Source organism: Mycteria americana, chromosome 1 (genome assembly GCF_035582795.1).
Source record: "Mycteria americana isolate JAX WOST 10 ecotype Jacksonville Zoo and Gardens chromosome 1, USCA_MyAme_1.0, whole genome shotgun sequence".
NCBI lineage: Eukaryota > Metazoa > Chordata > Aves > Ciconiiformes > Ciconiidae > Mycteria > Mycteria americana.
In genome coordinates, this window is record NC_134365.1 from 155,507,980 (window position 1) to 155,532,914 (window position 24,935).

Genomic DNA, 24,935 nt, shown 5'->3' on the forward strand with positions numbered 1-24,935 from the left:
TTCTTTTTACGTATCAAAAAAAATGTAATAGAAAGGAAAAATGGCTGACTATACAAGGATAACTGCGAAAGTGCCTGCACGTGTATTACTCTCAAAACATCCAAAGCAATAAGACAAAACCATACAGCATCTCAAAATAACCTTTTTAGTTTATCATTTACTGGAATCATTCATAACAATAGCTACAAAATTAATACAAATACTGTTCCAGCTTCGTCATACTGTCAAGTTCTTGGTCTTGTTTTGAATCCAAACTAAAATGAGAAACATGACTAAGGGCTGAAAAAAGAGCAGTTTTTTCAAACTTAACCCATACAAATTGTTAAGCGTCATTACAGTTTTCAGGACATGACACAAAGAGCTAGCTAGAAACTGGGCTAGTGGGAAATACCTATCCATAACATAAAATGGTGCCTTTCATGGAACATCAGTTACTAAACACCTCTTTTCTCCATCAACAACTCACTAAGAAACTCAACATCTCTCTACAAACAAGGTCAGAGAACTCAAGGTCAGATTACTGTAGTTCACTGTTTCTCACCCTGGGTGTAAAACCAATGATAAGACTCCAGATGGCACAAAAACGGGACTGCCTGGCTCCTGCAAGGTTTAGGCTGGCATTAGCACTCCAGTCTCTCCACTGGCTTTTGGTCGCCTCCTGCCAGCTAAAAGCGTTGGCCCTAATCTTCAAAGCAATGAATGGGCTAAGCCTCTGTTACAGTGAAGGCTGCATTTTGATTTATGGAGAGCTAAGAAAAACAGTGCTCTGGACAATGAAGTCTGAAACAGAAAGCGTGAAACCTGCATGCAATGCATTCTTAGTCAAATGTGGCAAATCAGAAGGCAAACTTCCCCAGGAGGCTGGATAAAACCCAACTCTTGTCACATTTAGAAAGGACTGCAAAGTTTTGTAACTGGATAAACCTCACTACCACTTGAGTGACTTCCATATCAACTGCTTCCTCAAGAGCCGTTGCCCACACGTATGTTATTCCCTAAGCACCAAGTTTAAGGAAGTTTATTTTCTCTGGACTTTCAATATGAGGCTGATGAGTGAAACTTTTCATGATGTTGAGTGCAGTTTTTTGTGTGTCTAAAAGGCTGAGTTCACACTTCAGTCTTTCCCTCAAGATGGAGGAACACAATGATGACAAGGACAACAGAGACAAAGACAATGTAATAACATAGGCTTCATTTTTTTAAGAAAACACACTGGATCTATGAACAGAGTAGTGTGAAAACCCAGAACACATTGATTAGTAATGTGCCTTGCTCCTACAACTGTGGATTAAATATTGCTTGTTTGGGTTTGATAACACTAGGAGAGAAAAGGAAAAAAAAAAAAAAAGAGAGAGGAAAAAAAGTCATTTTTGACTGCATGGAAAGGAAAAGGGGATCGATTTGTCTGGTGTTTGTCATTCACCTGACTTCAGCTGGGCCAAGATGGAGACTAAGCTATGACTGCTCCTTCTTGCACTCTCATTAAGGAACCATGCCTTATTTCCATGAGCCTACCCACTTGCTCAGCCACAGGAGCTAAAAAGTTCAGCAAGGTCTTGAGTGCCTCTGTATACCATGTTTAACTGAAAACAGGACATTATAATACAAATTTAGAAGAATCTCAGCAGCTGACAAGGCAAAAACTTAAGAATTTTTGTATCTTCAAACAACAATGTAGTAAAAGTGAACAATTTGCAATGGCTAATTTTGATATTTGTCTTGTAATACCTTTCAGTTTTCTACGGCCTCTCTAGGAAGATGACAATTTACTGCCAAGACTTCACACTTAACTTAAAGCTTGGCTTTTGGCATCTCTACCAGAACTCCACCTCTCAGCCTGGCTATCCCAGTAGGCCAGATTATTCCTAGAGACTCAACAGTAGGGATGAATTCTGTCCAACTTACAGCCATCTAAAAGGTAAGCTTTCTATATAGTCAACAGATTGGATGGATAACCTAGAGATACTATCTCAGACAGGATGAGTCACCCTCCAAACATGTGCCATTCTTGACTGCACTAGGCTAATAACTTCACTTTAGCTAAATCAGGGGAAAAATAAAAAAATAATTTTGTTTGCAGTGTCTCTTAAGCCACAGGGTCTGCAGTCTTGCACTGGCTCAGGACAACCTCCTGGGCTGCCTGCCCATTGCAACTTTGTCAAATGGAGTATAACAGCAGCAAATCCTGCATGCCCGTGCATGTGCTTGCCACAATCTCTGTCACATTCCAGGAAAAGAGGGGCCATCTTTCAGCCCAGTGCCTCTGGCTTTGGTTTCAGTTCTGCTGTCGCTGCATGTGCTTCAGCAGCAGTCATCCTGGGTGAATGGTGCAGCCACTGCCCTTCCACTATGTCTGCAAAAATAGGTTTACCTAGTCTTCACAGCCTTGACTTTCTATAGCAACCCTCAAGTATTAGCATGAAATAAAGATTCAGCTCGTCATTGCGCATTTTCTGTCCCAGGGAAGACAAAGATCCCTAACAACAAAGAAGGAAAAATGAGGCCTAGAAATTTTTCATAATATAGAAAGATTTTCCACACTAATTTCAGCCTGAAACAAAAATTCTTTCTTCGTCAGTTTTGTTTCAAAACATACTTCTAACACCTACTAGTACAAACCAAACATTTGTGTGTGAAGAGTCTTGGAAATAACATAAAATAATAATTATTAAAAAAAATACATGTTAGTATGAGTTTCTGGTTAACAGCTGCTCAGTGCTTACAAATACATTTCCTACAGTTGTCGGGATATTAGCGATGGCCAGATGCTCCAGCCAGGATATTCCTGTTGGGCAGTGCTCCAGCCACAGGCACCCTGCGCTGGCATCTCTGATTTCACAAATCGAAGGGGTCAACCCCCTTGGGGCGATTAAAGAAAAATTGAGAAAGATTGCTGGGAAGATGCTGCAGGACCTAGTGCAAATGAGCCAACAGGCAAAATTCTCTTCTCAAATAACACGAGACTCATATCCTCACACACAGCAATAAGCTTAAGCAATCAAAACTGCTAGAGATACCAGGCTTTCAGACATAAGGTTCAATCTAGACAGCCCAAATGACACTCAGATGCTTGATCACCATCAGAAGATAACTCTGATGGTTAGGAAAACCAAAGAAGTGGAAGTTAAGCCTCTAGTTACCCTTGAGCCATTTAAAAAAAAAAAAATCTTTGTCCATCAGCAGGACCCAGAGAAATCCTCACGACTTTGGTGCAAGATATGTATCTTATACTTGGCTTTGTTTAATTAATGGACAGCAGAAACCTACTTAGAGTTCACTTATAGCAAATATTATAGTAAAGAAATGGTGGAGACGGTAAACAAGGATTTGTCACTACATCTTTTTTTGGAATGGGAAGGTAAAATTTTCAAGTGTTCAGGGACGACGTGACTATTGCAGAAGCCCAAGAGGAGTACCGTCACATGCATCCATGGACGCAATATAAAGCCAATGCTGAGCCAGTTCAGTGAAAAGAAACAGATATAAAAAAACCCCAAAGATCTTGCCTCTCACAGATTAGACTTCAGACAGGAAGCATGATTTCTCTTTTAAATAAAGCTCACAGAAGAATGAGGAAAGAAGAAAAAAGAAAAATAACCCACCATCAACAGGACTGCAACCTACAGAGCTCACTGCACTTAACACCCTTCTCCAGGCGAAGCCCTTGGGCACCAACACCATCACTACAATGATGGATCCCATATCATGGGGAATAGATACTCAGGTTCTGTACCTTGTGCTTCTAGGCAAAATAACGCACACTGGAGGAACGTTACCATAAAGGTTAATATTAAGGCTATAAGCAACATGTCTGTACTTGCCCCCCACCCCCTACCACCTCAATTACATAAATAAAAGGACTGTCATATGTGGAATACTTATCTGTCTTTAAACAGAAACTATAGCACTGAATTTTTAAAGAGATTCAAAAACTCCAGAGATACAGTCCTTTTTCTTTAATCACCCCAAATTATGCTGCTCTTGGTTTCCACTAGTGGAATCTGTTCAATGGTGCATCTCAAAATTTCAAAGTGAGCTGCAAAAGCAAGTTTTGCTAATATTTCTGTATATTGTTAATATTTTAACATTCCTAAACATACTTATTGTGGAAAAAGTTGTATTGTGGGAATATTATATCATTATATATTCATTCACAAAAAGTCATATAGTGGGAATGACACATTACCTTTAAAAAAATACCTTTTAATTTACAGTAAACAAAGAGTTCTTTGGTCAAAATGGGGCTACACAAAAATGACATTTACTGGTTTGATTTGACTTTTATTTCACGGATCTTAAAATTTTCAGCCATGAAAAATTAAAGAAAAGATACTTACAGCTTTGTTTTTCAGAACTTACTAGAAAGATTATCAACAGTAACAATCAATCAAGGATAACAAGAAAAAAACCCCAGAAACTAAACAAACAGTATGGTAAGCACATGATAAACATGAATCTGTCTTTTCCTACTTGTGTAGGAAAAAAAAAAAGCCTCTAATAAGCTTAGTTTTCATTTTAAAAAAAGTATTAATTAAAAAGGAGGCTGAAAGTAACCACATGTGCTGTTGACTGATCACAGTAGGTACATAAGGTTTTCTTGCTTACAAGCAACCTTTGTTTTAAATCAAACCCCACAAGATCAGTTTTTACACCTGAATTCCTTTCACAAGTGGTAAACTAAATCAGGACCCTCATCCTCAACTCCTCCTAAAAAGGAAGCTCACTTGAATAGTGAAAGGTGGACCCAAAGCTCTGTGAGATGCACAGGCTGCCCATGCAAATACTAGTTCCCACTTGGGAGAGCTGCATGTCACACACATTCGCATGCACACACACACACACACGCTCTCCAAGTGCCTTCTCAGGCTGATGTCCTGAGCTGCAAACTGCATTAAAAGCACATCATAGACACGTGATGCTCAGTCCCAGTCAGCTGGGATACAAAAGCACTACTGGATACTTTGTGTGTCATATATCAGCTAACATTTTGTTGAAGAAATAAAGTAATTGCTTCTTTTCTCCTCATAAGAGGAAGGTTCAACATGGAAAATCTTTCTAAGGAGTTAATTTAAAACAGTACTCACTGCTATCCGCAGTATGGAAGCTTTCACAGAGGTCCATTTGTCCTGTCTGCGATCTATGACAAGAATAAATCCAATTCCAGCATCTCGTAAACTAAGTTTGGAGGAGAAAAGAAGAAAAAGAGAAAGTTTAGTTAAAAATACAAATGAAACTCCTCTGGTTCTCTCACTAAAGAAAGCAGTTAACAACTAGTTAAAAAAAAAAGCAGCTTGACCTTTTTGTGCAGAATCTTCTTTATTTGACATGTTTAGATGAAGATATACTATACTACACAGATGCAGCAGTCCCCAATATGTTCCACAGAGCTTCAAACCATATTCAAATAATGAATTGTTCTTTTTCACAAAAGATAGTTTTTACATTTCTTGTACTGAGATTATTTCAGAGGACAATAAACCCCTTTGATTCTCCATTGTTTCGGTGCTGATATCCCTCCTTCATGCTGTTTTCAGTATAATTTCAGGATCAAAACAAAGTTGTTTTCCTTTTGCATCTGCTTTTAACCTTCTGTTTGAATCACCTTCCTCCTCACTGGTATTTAAAACTCCTTAAAAACACAGATCCTGCTGATCATTCCACGATACCGCTCCGCTCATCTGAAATTCTCATATGCCTCCAGGTTGCAAACTTGTTCCCAGGTGCATTTTTACATTCACCAAAACAAAAAATCCCTACGGCATTTAAACACTCCAAGTCAGAGATGAGAAAAATGAGATCAGATGTGCTTCTCTGGAATGGAAACATCTGTGAGAGAGATCCCGCTCAAATCCTTGCGTACGGGTGACCTTTCTTTTTCGCCTGTGCTCAGCTGCATGTGCTACTGAGTCCCAATCAAGGGATCTGCTCCTGTTTTGTAATTCCCCATCTAAGCCAATTGTGCAATGCCAGCAGCAGCCCTTGCCAGCCAATCGCAATCAAAATGGAAACGACAGGCAAATACAAGGCAGACGGGCTCGGATTAGTTATTTTCTCATATATGTGGTCATTTTTAATAGATGTGCTGTATTTTCAGTCCGGATAATAATTTACTGCAAGGCCTACTGTCTGCACTGTGTGACATTTAGAAATAGTGTGCATCGATTTGTTATCATCATACCTTAAAAGACAATATAAAAATCAAGACAACAGGATCCCTTATTCAAGATTGCTGAATCATGAAAACACCAGCTTTGCATTATAAGATTATGTTGGTAGCATAATAATAAGAGTATGTTGAGGAAGATGAAGAACACAGGTACCTAGATGTGTCATCTTAAGCTATTCTTCAAAATTACAAATTTAAACATGACTCACAGTCTATCCCCTCTCTTTTACAAACTGTAATATCTCTGGAATTTACAGACTAAATATTTAGGGGGAAACACAAATAACCATAAAAAAATGCAAAGGAACACTTGCTTTCTTTCAAAAGAAGCTAAGCAGTCATTTTAACATAGGAGAATATTAGAAACAACCCCTCACTGCCCACATTCAGTGCATGTTACTTAACTCTTGCCTCTGGGTTAGGACAACACTGATAAACAACATCCGAGTACTTGCCTTGTAAGCCTGAATAACCCTTGCAGACCAACAGGGCTTTATATTAGCAATATGCTTCCCACTACAGTAAATCTCCATGATTTACTAAAGCTTCCCCTTTTCCTTCTCTTTCTTTATTTGAAGGGCAAGAAGAGGAAAGAGATCCAGACTGATTTTAGCATCCTCCTGTTCCCCATTTAAAGTTCCCACCATTTTAATCTTTAGTCACTGAGCAAAATAAAATGCTAATAGCAACCATGTTCCACAATAATCAGGTAGCAAAACAAACTCCTTGGGTCACACAGCCTAAATGTGGATGAATGGAGGCAAAAAGGTGCTACAGCTGTTCCCGCAGCAGTTTATGTGGATTTTGAAATAGCTCTTAAAGAGCTATTTCCCCTGCTCAGCAGAAGTCCCCGGGAGTCCTGAAATTTTTGCGTACTTCCTCAGTGGAAGCATAATCTCAGATCCCACAGAGTATCTAAATGCAATATCTGTATCATATTTCAAGAAACTATTGACATTTCTGCATAACAGGAATCAAATTAAAGCCTCTGACAGAGCATCAATCAGATTTCTCTCCAGGAGCACAGGGAAAGACAGGCTCAGCTGGGATCCCAGAGAAGATCTAGATGGCAGCTCCACACAGTTAATCATCTGCCTCAACACCTGGCAATAAGCAGAGCTTAATACCATTCTCCTAGAAAAAAAGACAAGACTTACTTAAGTGGAAGAGTTGACAAAGGAAAGCACACCTCTAAGACAGCCCAAAAGATGTCTTTAGCCAGCCTTCTTTTTCCACTGGATCAAATCGAGGGATCAAATACATTGGGTGGTTGCATGATTCAAAATGCGGCCCCCTTCCAGGCTCAGAAATAAAAACCAGGATTCCCCACTGCTGGCTAGAAGAGACCCAGGGGCAAAATCTTGAGCACCTGACTTCAAACTGTTAACACTCCATTAACATAGATTGCTTAAAAAAAATTAAATGCTCTATTCTGAACTGATCACAGTGGGAAAAATATTTGTTATCTTGACAACTGTGTCTTGTTACAAAGGGCTGGCTGTTGAGTCTGGGATCCAGCTCCAGCAAGTCGTAGGCAGGAAGCAACAAACCAAACTAAGACATTGTGTACAACAAAGCTGAGAACATTAGGAAGACAACAAAGTCACGTATTCAAGAAAAGTAAATATTGGAAACAGGCCTATTTGCCAGTGCACCCTTGCTCTACTGACCTCTCTTTGCTGCCACACACACCTGCGTACATAGTTACAAGCCAGTTTGCAAGACCCTCCTCTCTTTTAGGGCACAGGATAAATGGTGCTCTGGTAACAAGCAGGTATTCAATTTTCCTTTGGCTCCTGATTTAACTGTGAGTGCCAGTTGTCCTTCTTTCTCTCAGCCATATTTATTACATGCTATCCAAATACTGATTCCCCCCCTCATTTGCTTGACAGTAAAGCATTTTGGCTTCTGCTCTGTGTCTCAGCAGAAGCATGCTCTGATGGACATGGCCTGTCCTGCTCATCAAGCTTTACCCCCTGCCTTGCTCCAGCTGCACTGTGCTCATCAGCTTAGCCCAGTTCTCCTCACGCCTCTCTATCACTCTTCAATAAACTTGCTGCCACCACCACCCACATTTGTCTCTCCCATTCATCACTTCAACCACTCTCATTCCTTGCTGCCTTGTCCCAAGAACAGCTCAAAAAATCTTGGCGCTTTATTTTATACTGTCAGGACAAATGACCAAATCAATTCTCACCCCGGCCCTTCCTGAATATTGCAGTCCCCTCATCCTCCAACCCAAGTCTCCCTTACCCTACGTCCCACTCAATCTTTCAGTACCTTCCCTCGGGTGGACACTTCCCTTGGCCATGGTCCTCTCTGTTGAGTTAGGCAGCTTGCCTGCACTGCCTGCCTGTCAACAGGCGGCACTCGCATCCCATGAGACAGTCTTCGGGCTCTTGGCCTTGGTAGCAGACCTGGCTCTAGGGCAGTTCATTCTGCAACCACAGAGAAGCCCCTGCTCAGCCCCAGGATGAAGTGGGACATTTTTGACAACAGTCACAAGTAGCTACTGAGCACCTGTGACCTGGGATTTAGGCAGATTTTTCTCAGGGTATTTCCTTGACACAAAGGCCATCATTCTTCTAAGTGCCAAGTCCCCAAGTCCTTGACCAAAGGATGGAGACCCTTGAGCTTCTCAAACAAAGGGCTGTTTCAGTGTTTGAGAAGCACAGTGGATTTGTTCCCTAACCTCTGGGAAACAACTTGACTATTTTGGCTGAACATTAAAACAGAAACTCAGGTGAGACATCACAAATGAAAAGAAAATTTAGCAGAATTGTAAATGACCGGAAACCAACCCTTACAGTGAGAAACAGCAGACAACCTTAGCAGAAGCACCTGCCTATTAAGGCTTCTTGACATTTCCCTTACAACCTCTGTTTTCTTTAATGCATTAACTTGTATCCGGTGTACTTTCTGAAACATAATTTATATGAGCTTGTAATTCAAAGTTAGTATTTCCTTCCTTTGTTTCCCTCCTAACACACACACACACACAAAAAAAAAAAAACCCCACATCACGAGATAAGCTCTGTTCTTCTGTTTATTCACCGGCACAAAGAACAGAACATTTTTAGAAAAGCAGAATAACCCTCCGTGCTCTGCAGGAAATATGTCCGGCAAACTCACAAAGGCCAGGTCAGAAAGGTAGAAAGCAGGGGAAGGGGAACAGGGGCCACAGAGGACAGATAATGGGAAGAAATGCAGCAGAGAGTAGACTTTCTGCTCAGTCCCCTCCCTCCACCTTGGGGAGCCAGTGTAACACCATTTGGACATGGTGAGAGAGTGAGGTTGAAGTACCTGCCCAACAAGCACTGAGTTCTCCATGTAGACTGTAGAGCAGGAACTGAATTTTCCACTTAGCGACTCCTCAGCTTTAGATTATGGGGACATCTCCCTCTTCCTTGTTTGCAAGACTTATGAGCTCATGCACCTGGGGGAGAGGGTGGGAAAGCTTATAGTACATAGGACTGCAGAAAGAAACTTCCCTCTGGGGTGTGTGGAAGCAATTACATAGTCATCATCTGAAAGATCCTTGCATTTCTCCAAGGTATGGGTGGTGACAACTGCTACACAAATAAGTTCCTATTGCTTCTACACTGCTGTATGAAAACTGCTTGCATACATTGCTCTCTACTACAAACAAAACAAAGCAAATATTCAGGTTCATCGCAGCAACTAAATAATATCAAGCTTTTGGATATTTGAAATTCTGTGCAGCATTTTAGGTTAAATAATTCCCGTTTAATAAAAGTTAATTTCAGTCCTAAAGCCTTATTATTAAACAGTTGGCTTACATTACACTCAGGATTGTTCTCTACCTTGACTAGCTCTGCCTATACATACAAACTGACCAGAAATTCTTGCTCTCACTGGCTGAACAGCTACTTTGATAGTAGGACTTCAGTAATATTCAGTGAATAATTACTGCATTGAGCAGAGCACCAAGGCAATGTCTGCAGCAATCTGCATTATAAGCAGCTGAAGCTGTCTTTAGATCCCTGGTACCACCCGTTCTTAAAGCTTACTCACCCTCTGTGGCTCATCACTGACCATCATGTGCATCAGTGATATGCACACACTGCTTGAAGAGATGCAGAGTCTCAGGCTGCTCACAAATCCTGATCTTTTCTGGCATGCAACACATAGGCCTATGTAGGAAGGCCCATGGAATGGGCCATCCACCCATCATTGGCCATACTACTGTACCACAAAAGGGCAATCATACTAGACATGGTAACAGATCATCTTAGGAATGGTATTGCCCATCCTGTCCATACAGCAGTTAGGTTTATGCTTGGGCATGCCACAAGGGTTGTGCGGACAAGCTCTTTAAAAAAAAGAAAAAAAAAATCTCAAAGGTAGAATTGTATCCAGTGCAGAAAAAGACAAGGTGGAGCTCAAACAGGTTCAGCATATACAAGGAGACAGTTCAGTAGCCTCAGCACAGGGGTAACAAACACTTTGAACTCCAAGCATTCCCATTGTGCCCCCAGTGATAAAAATGCTTCCAGCAGCTATCACTCTTTGAATTCAGAAGTCATGCTATATTCAGTCATCAGCAAACAAGCTAGGGTAATCAAGAACAGCATTCTCTTACCTTGCTTAGGAACAGGCTATCGGAAACTAGACACTAACTAGCAAGGTTATTGTTTCCCAAGAGAAACTCTGCATCCTACATTTTCAGAGGCATTTCAACTGACTGAACCTGCGCCACTTCCAAGACCACTTCTCCATCTCTGCTGCTGCTGCTAGGAATGACTTTGTGGGGGGCAAGGGGGAGAGAAGAAGTCTTTCTTAATCATAAGTGTTTCACACATTAAAAAATTGAAACCACTAATGCCCTGGCAGTGAATGAAAGCAGAGAAGAGCCATCTCCTTAGTGGCCTTTATATACTCTAGAAGACAGCCAGATAAATATGATGAAGAACATGATATTAATGGTATTAACAAATCAAGATAGAAGTCTCCAGTACAGCAACTAGGAAAGAAAATAAGCAAAGCCCTATGGTGACGTTTCACTTTACCAGTTTTATGCTGGTTTCCCAGCAAGGAAAAGGGCAGGAACAATTCACCTGGCATGCCTTACCCACATCTCCCCTCCTTGTGTACGATAACCAAGACTTCTTGTATTTGATCACTAGGTAAGTCCTAGAGGATGCAGTTTTTCCTACAGCAGAAGAATTTAATGGTTTATGAATTTGACAAAGAAAAAAAAGTTAAAGTTCAACTGTAACATTAAACAAAATCTGGTACCCAGGCCACTAAACAGTAATTAGACCTACAGCAGTTTCATTTTCTTACAATTCTTGATTGCTCATTATCATAAAGCCTATTTTGTTTCAAAACTGGCCAGTTTATCCACTTAATTCCAAAACAAATCCACTAGCTGGGTATTTTAAAAAATAAACAAAAAATTTCCAGTGGCATGTTCCACTCATTTTAAAAGGTGTTCTACTTATTAATTTCAAAATATTTTTGTACTTGATTGGTCCAAGTATTTTGATCTTATGGCAGCTTCTTTCTCACTATCCAAAGTGAGACTAAGATTAAGGACTTCTTAATGTTTGAAACCACAGTCTCTAAGGAGAAGAAAGCGGTCTTGTGCTTTCTTGAGTAAATGATGGAAATACGAGGATATATCACATTCCACAAAGCTCCAGTTTGAAAGCTTCAGATATCGCAGGCTTTTATAGCCTATAATACCCAGCCTCACTGTAGAAGGTGCCTGATAAAATAAATTTAGAGATAGCAGGAACTGAAAAAGAACTGTAAAACAAACATTATTTGAGTTCTACATTGGACAATGAACTTTCTAGTTTCAATTGCTAAGTGAGACTGTAGGTTTTAACACAGTATCTAAGCTGAATACTGCTTTGTAGTGCTGCTGCTATTTCAGATCTTATTTATATGTTTTCTAGAAACCTGCACTTAAATTAGTACTTAAAAGCATTCAACTGAAGAATAGCCTGGAAAAAAAAAAAAAGTTATAATCCTTTATAACACCAATGTTACAAATGATATTCCAAATCTGCAATGTCAATGTACAAATCAAAGTTATTACACACCTAAGACAAGTTGGAAGTGTTCTGAAAGCTGGACAGTAATACCTTCCCACTAACTACACTTGCTCTAAATCAGCAAACTTTAAAATTCTATTTTCTATTTTTATGACAGAAAATTTGAGGTTTGCATTGGTATTGAGATATCAGTGGCAAAGAAATAATCTGCCAAGAAAATAAATAGAATGAAAACCTATTCCCAAAAGATGGTTGTACATACAATTGAATGATCCTGTAATGACATTTAATTGGTTAGACAGAAAATAGCAGTTTGGTGCCAAATTCTGCCACAGATGTATATGTATGACTAACTGAGGTCAAAGAATATTGCACACATCTGAACAGAATTGTTCATAACGAGGGTAACATTTATGAACATAACATTTACAAACACCCAGATGAAGCTCTTTGGCTACCTAACAGACCTTCTGAGCCCCAAAGCAAACTGGCATGACATTTCAGCTCTGATTCAAACTGCAGGCCTGACAGCTCAGTTCGGATTCCCGCAAGAATCACTTTTAGTTGAAGTGTGTAACTGGTCTATCAGATATCAGTTCTTATTCCAGCAACATTTATGAGAAAAAACAGAAATTATGAGCATGCTCCGTTTCTGACACATGCCACTGCATATGGGACAAAAATGGGAACGCAATGATTAACAACTTCTGCATAATTTCAGATGGAATTATAATATAGTTTTGTCTTTAATATTTGTAACCTATATCTCTTCAGCTGAAAACACTGTCAGCTAGTGCAGGAATCGCAGTTGGGAGGACATGTCCATTGCTTCTGATATCCTTGGAAAACCATCCATAGAGCACAGACCCAAGGAAGAAGCTCACCTCAAGCTTCCTGAGGTGCTGAATTTAAAGCTGATGCTTGATGGTGTGGAAATCACTGCACTGCACCTATCTTTCTGTATTCAAATCTCTGGAATCAAGGACAAAACTTACCATCTACTTCTTACTGTGTGTAACTAGTGAGTGCCTGTACTGTGCTTCAACAAAAGGCTATTGATCTAGAAGAATTTGTTATATTTCATTATTGGGCCCTCTCATAGTCAGCTCAATGAACTTTAACTGCGGAAGGAAAAACCTACCCAACTCAAACTAAGGCTGACTATTGTTCATGAAGAAATATAGGAAAGAGAAGGAATTCCAGCAAAAGAAATTTGAAATGAGACAGTCATAAGTGCTGCTATACAAGTGCAGCCTCTAGTGGTCTGTCCAAAATCACTGAATGCCAAGTAAAAATTACTATATATAAAGCTCCTGGCAGTAACAGCTGCATTTTACCCAACACAGCTGATGTTGTGACACCCCACAGCAGGAGCATAACCTGTAAGCCAGGAGGAACGATTTGATTCTTACATTTAAAATCTGATTTTGAAAATAAAAACTGCTCCCCCCGCAAAACAAAACAAACAACTAAACCACTATAACAATGTGCATACTATTCTACCATCTTTTTCATTCTGCACTGAAATTCTGTGAATAGATGGATTTTTAAATGCACATTCAAAACGCAGCATTTGAACCTTCTCTTTGCTTTGATTTTGATAGTTACTGCCCTCTCTTCAGAGAAACAGATGAAGCTGCACAGGAAATGAAGAAAATCTGAGCCTTTGTGTTGGAGCTGAACCTGTTAAAGTTTCATCATTAGACGAAGTTCAGATAAGAAATCTGATGTATTTCTCTCCCTCCCTCCACTATGCACTTCTTTTTTCTTCCTTCTCCACATTCCAGTTAACTCTCCCTAAATCTTATCCAGTGTACCACTGATGAAAAACTTATCTCTTCTCTTTCCTGTTATGCTTATTTCAATTTTCTCAGGAATCATCAGATACACAAAATTGGATTTTAGGATCTCACAGCAAGTGGGCAAAAAAGAATTTAGATGAACGTTGGGTTGTGAGGTGGCATAAATAAAAACTGTGATAGGCAAGTGGTTATAATTTGCTCATGAGGCAGAAGAGAGGAGCAGAATCATACAGCCTGGAAGAGCAAACACCATGAAAATGCTTTTTGAAACTTTATAAGCATAGGCAAGATAATTACACACGAGGTTGTATAATTGATAGGAGATCTTAAAAGCCAGATAAACAGGAGACAAAATAACAAAAGCAACTTCAAAGAGCTTTGTCTAAGGGGCTGATAATAATTCAAAACTTTGGAAATCTCATCCGAACTTCACAACGACTGTAGCCCAGAAAGCCATGCATGGTTACATGCAGCCCTATCCCTGATCTGAAAATCCTTCAGTCACCGCAGGACTGTGACAGCAACAACTTACTGCATCTGCCTGCAAAGTAAGAACCCACAAGAAAGATGGGCTGCTATCAGAGATGTACTGTCGATGAGGCGAGTGACACAACTCAGTGATGACCAGGAGAGCTGCTCTCAAGCCTTGGTCTCAAAGGAAACCAAAGGACTTTATCCCGCACAGCAGTAGGTCCCTTGAAATTGTGTGATATGAATCCAAACATGTTTAGCTGAGGCACAGCTTGTGTTTCTCAGCCAAATAAGCAGCATTGGTATATGCCTGATTTATTGTTAAGTATTTACACTGATTTATATAGCATACAGTCACATTTCTTTTTTCCCCTCCCCACTCAGCTTCAGAGATATAAGCATCAGTATCTTCCTTGATGGGTCCCTATAGCTCCTCCTATGCTACTCTAGGTCCTCAAACCAGTCTCTCTCCCACTTTCAAGCCAATTCCTCCTTAAAATAAATAAGCAACCATGACTGATTGGAGTACAGTAATGCTGGCTATGTTCCATCATATATGCTGGCATTCCTTCTGCTCCAGAAAGCTTATGCTGTTGGGGAGAAGCTGAGGGAATGTAGCCAGTGTTAAAAATAATAACTAACGTGTCCAGGCATCACTATCTGCCTGGACCTGGACATCTGCTTGTACCACATGCACTGATTTCCTTTCTGTGGTACCCATCAGCCTTTTTTTATGGTAACTTCGAAAGCTTTACCCCACCAAGGAACCCCACAGACTATAATCAGAACAGCTTTGATGCGTGTCTGCAGGTAACAGAAATAACCATTAAAAGACAAAGTTATTGCTTAACAGATCCTCTTTTAGTGTGTGAAATTAATTAAAGTAAGTTTTTTTGAAGAAGAGTTTTAATTTTCTAAATGGAAAAGCCAGTGTAATTTCTTCAGGTCACACAGAGCTGCTTTTAGAAGGACCATTTGAAGAAAGACAACAACTTTGAGGACTCATTTAGACTTAACTACAGATGGCTGAAGTAGGCCACAATATCCTTGAGGGACAATTAAGGATAAATAGGTCAATAAAGACAAGAGGCTCCATGTTGGTTAAGCTTAAGTAAATATGAGCAACAGAAAGCCTACGTGATCCTCGCTTTAGAACTACCAAGTCAAACTCCATAAAAGCATTTTTACACCTATTCAGAACTATCATATTGGAATTATACATATTTCCAGTATACTTCAACAACCATTAATGCCACTGCACAACTATTGGTACTTGTTTGGAATGCTGTTTTAGAAAGGTGAGTTTATACTTAAATAGGGTGTTAAATACTCTGAACTTAAGACTGGACTAATGACAGCTCCTGCGTGAGGTCCAGCATTTTAGTAATTAACTTTCACAATTTTGCAGTGCTTAATTTACTTTGCTCCTTAGCAGATTAAATTTACCACTGAACAGTGTGTGTCATGCATACTATTCAAATCCTCCAAGCCCTGAAGATGTAAGTGGGATTTAAAGACTATACAGGCTTTTCCTATACAGAGCTGAGCTTTAAAACAAGTTTAAGACATTCATGAGGTGGACATCAAAACATATGTAAATTGTTCCAAACCCAGTAAAAATTAAGACTCTAAGTAACGTGTGAGCTTTGACCTAATCGTGTCAAACTATGTATCTGACACAAAAACTTCAGACTACCAGTTAACTTTAAGATGCAACACTCTCACTTCAAACCTAAGCCTTTACATTTCCTTTCTGCTTACAGGAACATATGGCATTTACAACTGTTTGGCAGCTGTGCTCTGAGAAAGGAAGGGCAGACACAGCATGACAGATTTTGCTGGAAGTCCTGGGATGTTCTCACTGATGAATGTGAGGGGCTGCCAAGGTAACAGCAGGGTACAGGTTTCACATCTTCAGCCTGGATTGTAATCCAACAAAGAGGAGAACGTGGAAATGAAACACAGCTGACAGAAATAGACACTGAAGTTGCAAAGCTGTTGCTCAGTGCGTCAGTGCGAACTGTCAGAGCGCCTGGTTTTTGGCACTTCTTACCCATATGTGGTGACATTCATCCCTGGCACTCTATAAAACAAAAGTGTTTAACTCTTAGCTAGTGGTGGGCTGCTTGTTTAGTTTGCAGATAAATGAGGAAACACGTGCGGTTACCCTCCCACACTGGCTCTTTGCAAGGTCAGCCTGCACCCCGAGGGACTTAACCAGCTCAAAACACACCATTACCCCAACATGGCTGCCCCTGCTTCTAGAGTGCAGTGGTGGATCTATGCAGAGGACACTGCCCAGACCCGAGCTCTGTGCTCTCCAGCGCCTCTTGCGCTGAGGTTTGTTAGCTCCAGCAACACCCATGCCATGCTGTGGCATGTTCTCCTGGTCCCTGCCTAAACCCACCCCATCACGCTTTGCTGTGCCTATGCCAGTGAAGTCTTCTCGTATCTGAACCCGCTGGAAGGCTTAGCACAGACATTTCTTTTTCAGTTTTCCAGGTAACCCTGGTGTTATCCCAAACGATGGGGAGCTGGTGTAGTTAACAAGAAAGGTCTACCTGAAGCTTAGCAAACCCTAAGAACTGAGCTTTCAAACTGTCGGACGTCTACACTTTCGGAGGTCATCTTGTTCTGTTTCGTTACTTGGACAGGATGGCTCCCTAGTTTCCAACACCAGACGGTACCACAAACAACAGGATTTCTTAGAAGGCCACGTAATGTTCAAGCATTTGTAAAACATCAGGATCTCAAAGAGGGGGATGTTCTCCCGGGCAGGAAACCGACAGGGACAGCTTTCAAAACAGGAAATTGCCGAACATGACAAGTTAACGTGAGATATGCTCAAGAGCATGCAGTAGGACAGAAGGGCATTACAAAGAGGCTGTACAAGGCTCTTTCTGAATACAAGTACAAGAGGCCTGTGTATTGTATTTTATCAGCAGTGTTGGGACTCAAATTGGCCATCAAAACCTGTTCTGAATTTTCTAATCTACACTATTTTTTATTTCTCTTGAAAGGAACTTTGTATTTAAGACTCAGTGCTACACATTTAAAATACTAATTTTCCAATCTCTTGTGACCACAAGAATTTTAGCTTGCTTTCTTTGTTCAAAGAAGAACCTATATGAGCAATGAAGAAAAGCATTAAAACGATATCCTTTTGTTCTCTCCTACAGCATATTGTTTTCTGATTGCAGCAGAAACTGCTAATTAACCAGAAGCAAAACCATATGTTGAAGAATCCTGTCATCTTTTTTTTTTTTTTTTAAACCACTGCAATTACCTATTAATTCCTTTTGGACCAAGTTCTCATGCTACACCCCACATTTGGTAAATTCATATTCCAAGAATGTGTACACACTTCATAAAATATGTTTAGAGTGACAGCTGTGATGGATAGAAGTAAGTATGAATAACACTTGCCTTCAGGGTACATTGCAAATCTTATAAGTCTATTTAGTAGGATAAATAGAAAGAGGAAAAAATACTTGCAAAACAGAGGAAAAAAGAAGAGAATACTGAATGCCCTGAGATGACTTCTTAAGGGTACATTAGGCAGCTATTTCAGGAACCTATTGTAAACCTGAATGGAATATTCTTCCTCCACGCTTTGTACATACGGGATGTAAAAGGTACATCCCACAGGTGCCTCTCCCACTTTGCAATAAGAATGATGGACACTGCGTATGGAGGTCATCAGTTTTTTTACTCAGCTAAGAGGTGAGACAACCTTGTTCTGCATTACCTCCTCTTCCCACCCAGCTCAGCAGCAATCACAGAATCATAGAATGCTTTGGATTGGAAGGGACCTTTACGGGCCATCTAGTCCAACCCCCTGCAAGAGCAGGAACATCTTTAACTAGATCAGGTTGCCCAGAGCCCCATCCAACCTGACCTTGAATGTTTCCAGGGATGGGGCATCTACCACCTCTCTGGGCAACCTGTTCTAGTGCCTCACCACTCTCATTGTAAAAAAAATTTCTTTCTTAAATCCAGTCTAAATCTGCCCTCCCTTAGTTTAAAACCATTGCTCCTTGTCCTGTTACAACAGGCCTTGCTAAAAATTCTGTCCCCGTCTTTCCTATAGGCCCCCTTTAAGTACTGGAAGGCTGCTATAAGGTCTCCCCGCAGCCTTCTCTTCTCCAGGCTGAACAACCCCAACTCCCTCAGCCTGTCCTCGTAGGAGAGGTGCTCCAGCCACTCGCCCAGTGAAGTATTAGGAGATGCTCTTCTCTGCAGAAGGAGAATCAGACTAGCTACATGGATGTTATAAAATGTCCTCAAAGCATCTCAAATAGATGCAAGACTTGGCTCACTGTCCTCTGCTGAAACCCAGTTGAATTTACAGAGCTCACCTCTTACAGACACTTATCTACAGATATTACTTTATTCAGCAACTCTTCAGTACTTCAATAAGAAGTATTAATTCCTGTGGATCAATACTTATATGTAAAGTATTTGTACTAATTCAACTTTTTAGTTAAAATACTCTTCCTAGAAAGCATTGCCTTAAATACATTACATACTGCCGTGGATTCTCCTCCTTTCATCTTGTGTGCTATATGTATAAAACCAAAAATCACTTGGCCTAAGCAAAGTCTTTCTCAGTAAGAGAATCCTCACTTTTTAGTAAAACTTTATTTTGTACTTCAATAATAATAAAAAAATTACTAGCTGCTAAAAGGAAAAATCTGTTTCAGAAGTATTACACTTAATACCTTTACAATAAATCTCATTACCAAAACAGTAGTTATGAAAGGATTATCTATAATCTTCCATTGTCTATAGTACTCATCCTTAATCCATCATTTTTTCCCGATACAGCAGTGATCTTTAAGTACACACGGTATATGACTGTTGTCTCACACCATGTCAACAACCCTGTACCGAATATTTTGAGATTATTACAAACTACACATTAGACATTGTATTTTATCCAGCTGTCTATACAACATGAATTTACCTTGCAACATTAGCAACACCCACCTGAAGAAGATGGCTCAGCTCTCTGTTTAATGACATACAGTTGCACCAGGGTTAACAGACTATCTTAAATTGAAACGAGGTTTTCCCTTTCCACTGTCTCCTCTCTTAACATCCTCATGTATCAGTCATTTACACATCTGACCACATGCTGACAGCTCTGCTATTTGCACTATTCTACTCCGTGGTCATCTAAATTGGTTACATGCAACTTAGTTCATTCCTAAATGCAAGATGCCCCATGAGACATTTAACTCTTAATGATTAAAGTTCATTATGAAAGAGACAAGAGAAAGTTTACACAGGAAAAACTTCCGAAATGCAGTGTTGAGATAGTATAGAACAATAATGAAATAAGAGGGAACAAGGTCATGTTTACATATAAAGTTAGATGGAATAACAAAGATAAGTTAAGACGTTTTGGTTCAACAAAGTCCTAAGCTAGTCTTATTACCAAGGCTTCTGCTGGTACTTCTTCTTTCACCTGGGAGCAAATCTTGAAAACCTGATGCCACTGCTAAGATTTACTATACCAGTAAATATTTTATTGGGCGAACTCTACTGCAGAGCACAGAAAGGTCCTTTCTTATGAGGCTCTTAGCAGCTCCTCACTGTCATTCCCATGAAATATCATTTCCCTTAACATGCAACTGCAGGCAGTCAGACAATGAGTTTTGAGTTATTGCTGCCAAACCCTTGCTGTGATCAGGAATCTCGTATGGGGCCAAGTAGCACAAGTAGTTTTCTGAGGAACTGTTGTGGCTCCAGACATATCCATGCTTTACAGGGCTTTTCATAGAAAAGTCCTTATCCCCTCAGTCAGTCAGAAAAGCTGAAAGACAGAGTTACGTATTTCATAAGCTAAATGACACTAATCTGGAGAGCAGTCCATGCATAAAAGCTGTGGGCTGCATTTTTATCCTTTCTGTAAATCTGTACTCCTTACACCTCTTTAATAAACCTGCAAAATAAACAAATGATTAACTAACTGCCTCCACTTCTCTCAAAAGCAGTTTCCAAAGCATCCAAAACAGTCTTTGAAATTTTTAGTCCTTGAAAACTAGGTTAACAGCAAAAATCCTATCTTATGGCACCTCTAACAGCACTACAAATATCACAATTCAAGGAAAATTACAATACTGCCCATCTTTGGGGTATAGGCAGTAAATAATTTATCATTAGCAAAATGTATTTTATAAGGGGATGTATGCTGACATCCAGCTAGTGGCATTTCTGCAGTTTGTTATTCCTATAAACCTGCACAACGGCTCATAAACAAAATTTTACACAATAAGCTTGTAACACCGCTAGTGAAGATGTCAGGGATGTCTTCAGCCCTTTGAGATTATAGCAATTCTCAGGCACAAAAAGGTCCCAGTTTTATCAGTATTTTAACAGCGGCATTATTTTTACAAGTTTGAAATTGAAAAGTTATCACCCTAATAACTAAAATATTGTTGTATTCACAATAGTTAATACCTTAGTCTTCGTATCTAGCCATCTGGGCTATCTCCTTTGTTTATACAGAATACTGATCTCTTTCTAAAGAATTAGAAATTAAAGAAACAAGAAAATCCTACAAGAACAGCCAGACTTAAGGAATGGCCACTTCTGGCTCAATACGTGTAGAATAATTGTTGGAGGGTAGGGGAAATGAACAGAAAAAACTCCAGAAAATCTACTGCCAGACTTTTAATTAGTAAAAACGTGCTCCTGCCAAACTGATTCTCTGGGATGCGCTCAGTCCTCCCCCCTGCACCAGATGCTGTTTGTTCTGATCAGAATTTCTCACATAAACCCCACTCTGTGCAGAAGTTCAATGGGCCACCATGAAGCACACCACCAAGGACTTTCAAAAGGAGAAGCAGATGTGAATTTAGTACATAATTATTTGTAATAACAGTATTCAATAAAGATACTATCAAGGGAGGCTTAGCACCACACAGTTTAACCAACCCAGTGATAAAGAAAATGAAGCTGGCTGTCAGCTTCACGGCTCTTCTCCCTGATAAACTAGGGGTTAACAAGTACAACCAGGAGGGCACCTCACAGTATTGTGCTGCGTGTAACCAGTATTCCTTCACAGGGAGTAGGTCCTATGAAATAATTAATATCAAAGCACTTCACAAGAAGACACTGTTTCTCTTCATGCATGTACAGTAAACAAAAGCACACACATGCACGAAGGAAATCTGCCACGATTTGTGAACTGAGCATGGTCCATGCTGAGTTGCACCGAATGCTGTCAGTGAAAAGAATGCAAAATATAGCTTGAGACCAACATTTAATCAGTGTTACACAACCTGTGTTTCTAAGAGTTTTTAATCTGGGAGAGCCATATAGCCCAATTTGATAAAGACATTAAAGGAGATGTCTTGATTCATACAATCATTCAGGTTTGAACGGATCTCAGGAGGCTTCTAGTTCAACCTCCTGCTCAAAGCATGGTCAACTCCAAAGTCAGACCAGGTTGTTCAGAGCTTTCTACAGCCAGGTCTTGAAAACCTCCAGGGACAGAGGAGACTCCATAGCCTCTCTCGGCAGCCTTTCTCAATGCTTCATTATCCTCTCAGCGACAACTTTTTTTCCTTATATCCAGGTCAGAACTTCTCTGTTCCCATTCCCACACCGGGCCTCTTTCTCCCCACTGTCCACCTCTGTGAGGAGCCCATTGCCATCTCCCCACTGCCCCCTCATCGGTGGGAATGGTGGCTGTTGGGCCCCCACAGCTTTCACTCCCCCAACACAGCAAGCCCAGCTCCTGTAGACTCTCCTTGCACATCAGCTCCAGCCCCGACCATTATGGGGGCCCTGCTGGACTTGCTCCAGTTTTTGAGCCCTTGCCCTATGGTAGCTCAGAGCTGGGCCCACACCGCAGGTGGGGTCTGGAGAGCACCAGCCAGGGGACCCCTGCTGTCACCCACTCCAGGCCGTGCTCCTGCTGGTGCAGCCCCAGGGTTGCCAGCCTTCACTGCTGCCAGGGCATCCTGCTGGCTCACTTTTAGCCTCCTGCCCACCTGGACCTCCAGGTCCTTTTCAGAAGAGCAGCCCCATTCCCAGCCCGTGCTCTTGCAGGAGTTTAGTCCATCCCAGTTGCACAACTTGGCATTTGTTGTTGTTGAATTTAATGAGGTTCCTGTCAGTCCATTCCTCCTGCCTGTGTAGGTTCTTCTGAATGGCAGTCCTTCCCTCAAGTGCATTGATTGGTTGACTAGTTTCTCAGCCACAAATTTGATGAAGGTGCACTCTATCTCCTCCTCCAGATCCTTGCCAAGGATGTCAGGCAACACAGATACATATGATTCCCTGAGGAACTGTCTCCAGGTAGAGCATGAGCCATCAACCACTACTCTTTGAGCTTGATGATCCAAGCAGTTTCTCACGCACCCAGCAGCCCATCCGTCAAGACGTATCAACTCAAAGTGGATACAAGGGTGCTGGTGAAGACTCTGTTAAAAGTCTTGCTCAAGGTGAGGTAAAAGACATGCACGGCTTCCCCTCATTCATGCATCCAGTAATTTCATCACAGAAATATATTGGTCAAGCACAATTTATTGTTGCTCAATCCATGCTGGCTACTCCCTATCACCTCTTTCTTTCTTGTGCCTGTAACTGTGTATTAAGAGAACTAAGTCCATAATTTTCTCACAGACCAAAGTGAGGTTGAGCAGCCTGTAGTGCTCAGGATCATTATTTTTGCCCTTTCTGAAGATGAATGCAATATTTGTCTTTCTCCAGTCATCACGGTTCTTCTCTGATCTCAAAAACCTTTCAAAGATGATGAAGAGCAGCCTCGCTATGACATTGGCCAGCCTCCTCACCACTCTCGATGTAGTTCATCTTATCCCAAAGACTAGATTCGGGTCAAGATTTCTCAAGAGATCCTTGATCCTCATCTGTTGCTAAGTCATTCTCCTCCTTGAACCCTGTCTCTAAACACATAGGCCTGGGAGACACTGTCAGAGAAGACTGAAGGAAAGAATTCAAGTGACTCAGCCTCATCTGTATTGGCTGCTACTAATTTACCCAGCCCATTCAGCACAGGTCTACATTTTCCTTGTTTATTCCTGTACTGCTAAAGCGATAGAAGTTTTATTGGGAGGCCTTTGATGTCCCTTGCTCCTTGTCCCTAAGCTCCAGGTGTTTGACTTTCCTGAAATCATCCCTACATGTTTGGGCAATGTTTCTATATTCCTGTCCCTGTCCCAGCATTCACTTCCTGTATGCTGTCTTTGTACTGCGGCTCAGTCACAAGCTCCTTGTTCAGCCAGGTCAGTCTCCTGTTATGTCTATTCATTTTCCAGGATGTACCATTCCTGTGCTTGGAGGATGATATCCTTAAAAACTTGCCAGCTTTCGTCAGCAGATTTACTCTTCAGAGTTGCTGTCCATTGAATCCCACCTACCAGTTCCCTGAATAAGGCCAAAGTCTGTTCTCGTGAAGTCTAGAGTCTGTACCCTACCCTGCTACTTGCCTTCTTCACCTCCATCAGGATCTAGAACCCCACTATTTCATTCCCTAACAGATCTTCAACAAAACCACAATTTTTATTGAGCAGCCCATTTATAACACTACCGTGCCGTCTAAGAGAACCAGGATTAATTGCTGGGCCTGCTTAGCACCCTCAGTCAAAGTTCAGAAAATGCTGCAATGACTGTACATTCAGCTGAGCCAGGGAAAGAGAGCACAAGTGGTTAGGACAAACCTCTGTATGTAACTATGGAGTATTCCCTCACACTGAGTAACATCTTGAGTACCATCCAGGAATTAGCATGTTCTGCCAAAATTATACATGTTTTCAATTAAAACACAGAACATTGCACTCTAAGATACAGCAAAGATAAGAAACAAGAGGACAACGTCCATCACAGAATCTGCATCCATACATACCAGGAAGCAATTTTCTGATGAAATATAAATAGCACTATATAATTCATCTAACAACTACGTTAGGCAGCTGTCACTAATCAACGCTTACTGACACTGCACTATAAGCTGCATTTTCCTTTTCTTTAGTTAAATACCAAGCCTGACCTTTACACCATCACTTAAGTGACTGAATGTGAAAAATCACTTAGCAGATAAAAGGGTATTTTCTCCTAGACAGGTGCTCACCTTGGGATGCTCGTCAGGTAGGTCAGGACGTTCTGGAACTCCTTCTCAGGGATCTCACTGAAAGCTGGATAGTCTGGAAAGGTGATAACAGGGCATCCATCTCCCCCTCTTCCACCTACAAAAGAAACAAGCAGCAGGTGGGTTTACATGTTTACCTAGCCTGCAATTTCCAAGTAATGAAACTACTGTGTTTCTTCTTTTCTTTTTTTTTTTTGTGCAGGGCTCATCAGTGTGGACACTGTTTATTCTGAACAGTCTAGTCTCTTTTTCAGAGCTTAGGAAGTTTTATAGGAAGGAACTTGTTAGACCACATTAGATTTTTTCTGTACAAATGTCTTTGCTCATGTGAACATACTTTTGACACCAGGTGG

The 24,935-nt window shown here is 40.7% G+C and overlaps 1 protein-coding gene across 3 annotated transcripts in view; it reads right to left on the reverse strand.

Moving 5' to 3' along the window:
• MCF2L (MCF.2 cell line derived transforming sequence like) overlaps window positions 1-24,935 on the reverse strand; it is a 102,901-nt gene that overhangs the window by 36,685 nt on the left and 41,281 nt on the right. For all 3 annotated transcript variants that reach the window (XM_075525608.1, XM_075525615.1, XM_075525598.1), the window contains exons 3-4: window positions 24,565-24,679; window positions 5,085-5,175 (exon numbers count right to left, since the gene is read on the reverse strand). In XM_075525608.1, the coding sequence (XP_075381723.1) occupies window positions 5,085-5,175; window positions 24,565-24,679 (206 nt within the window). The remainder of the gene's footprint in view (window positions 1-5,084; window positions 5,176-24,564; window positions 24,680-24,935) is intronic.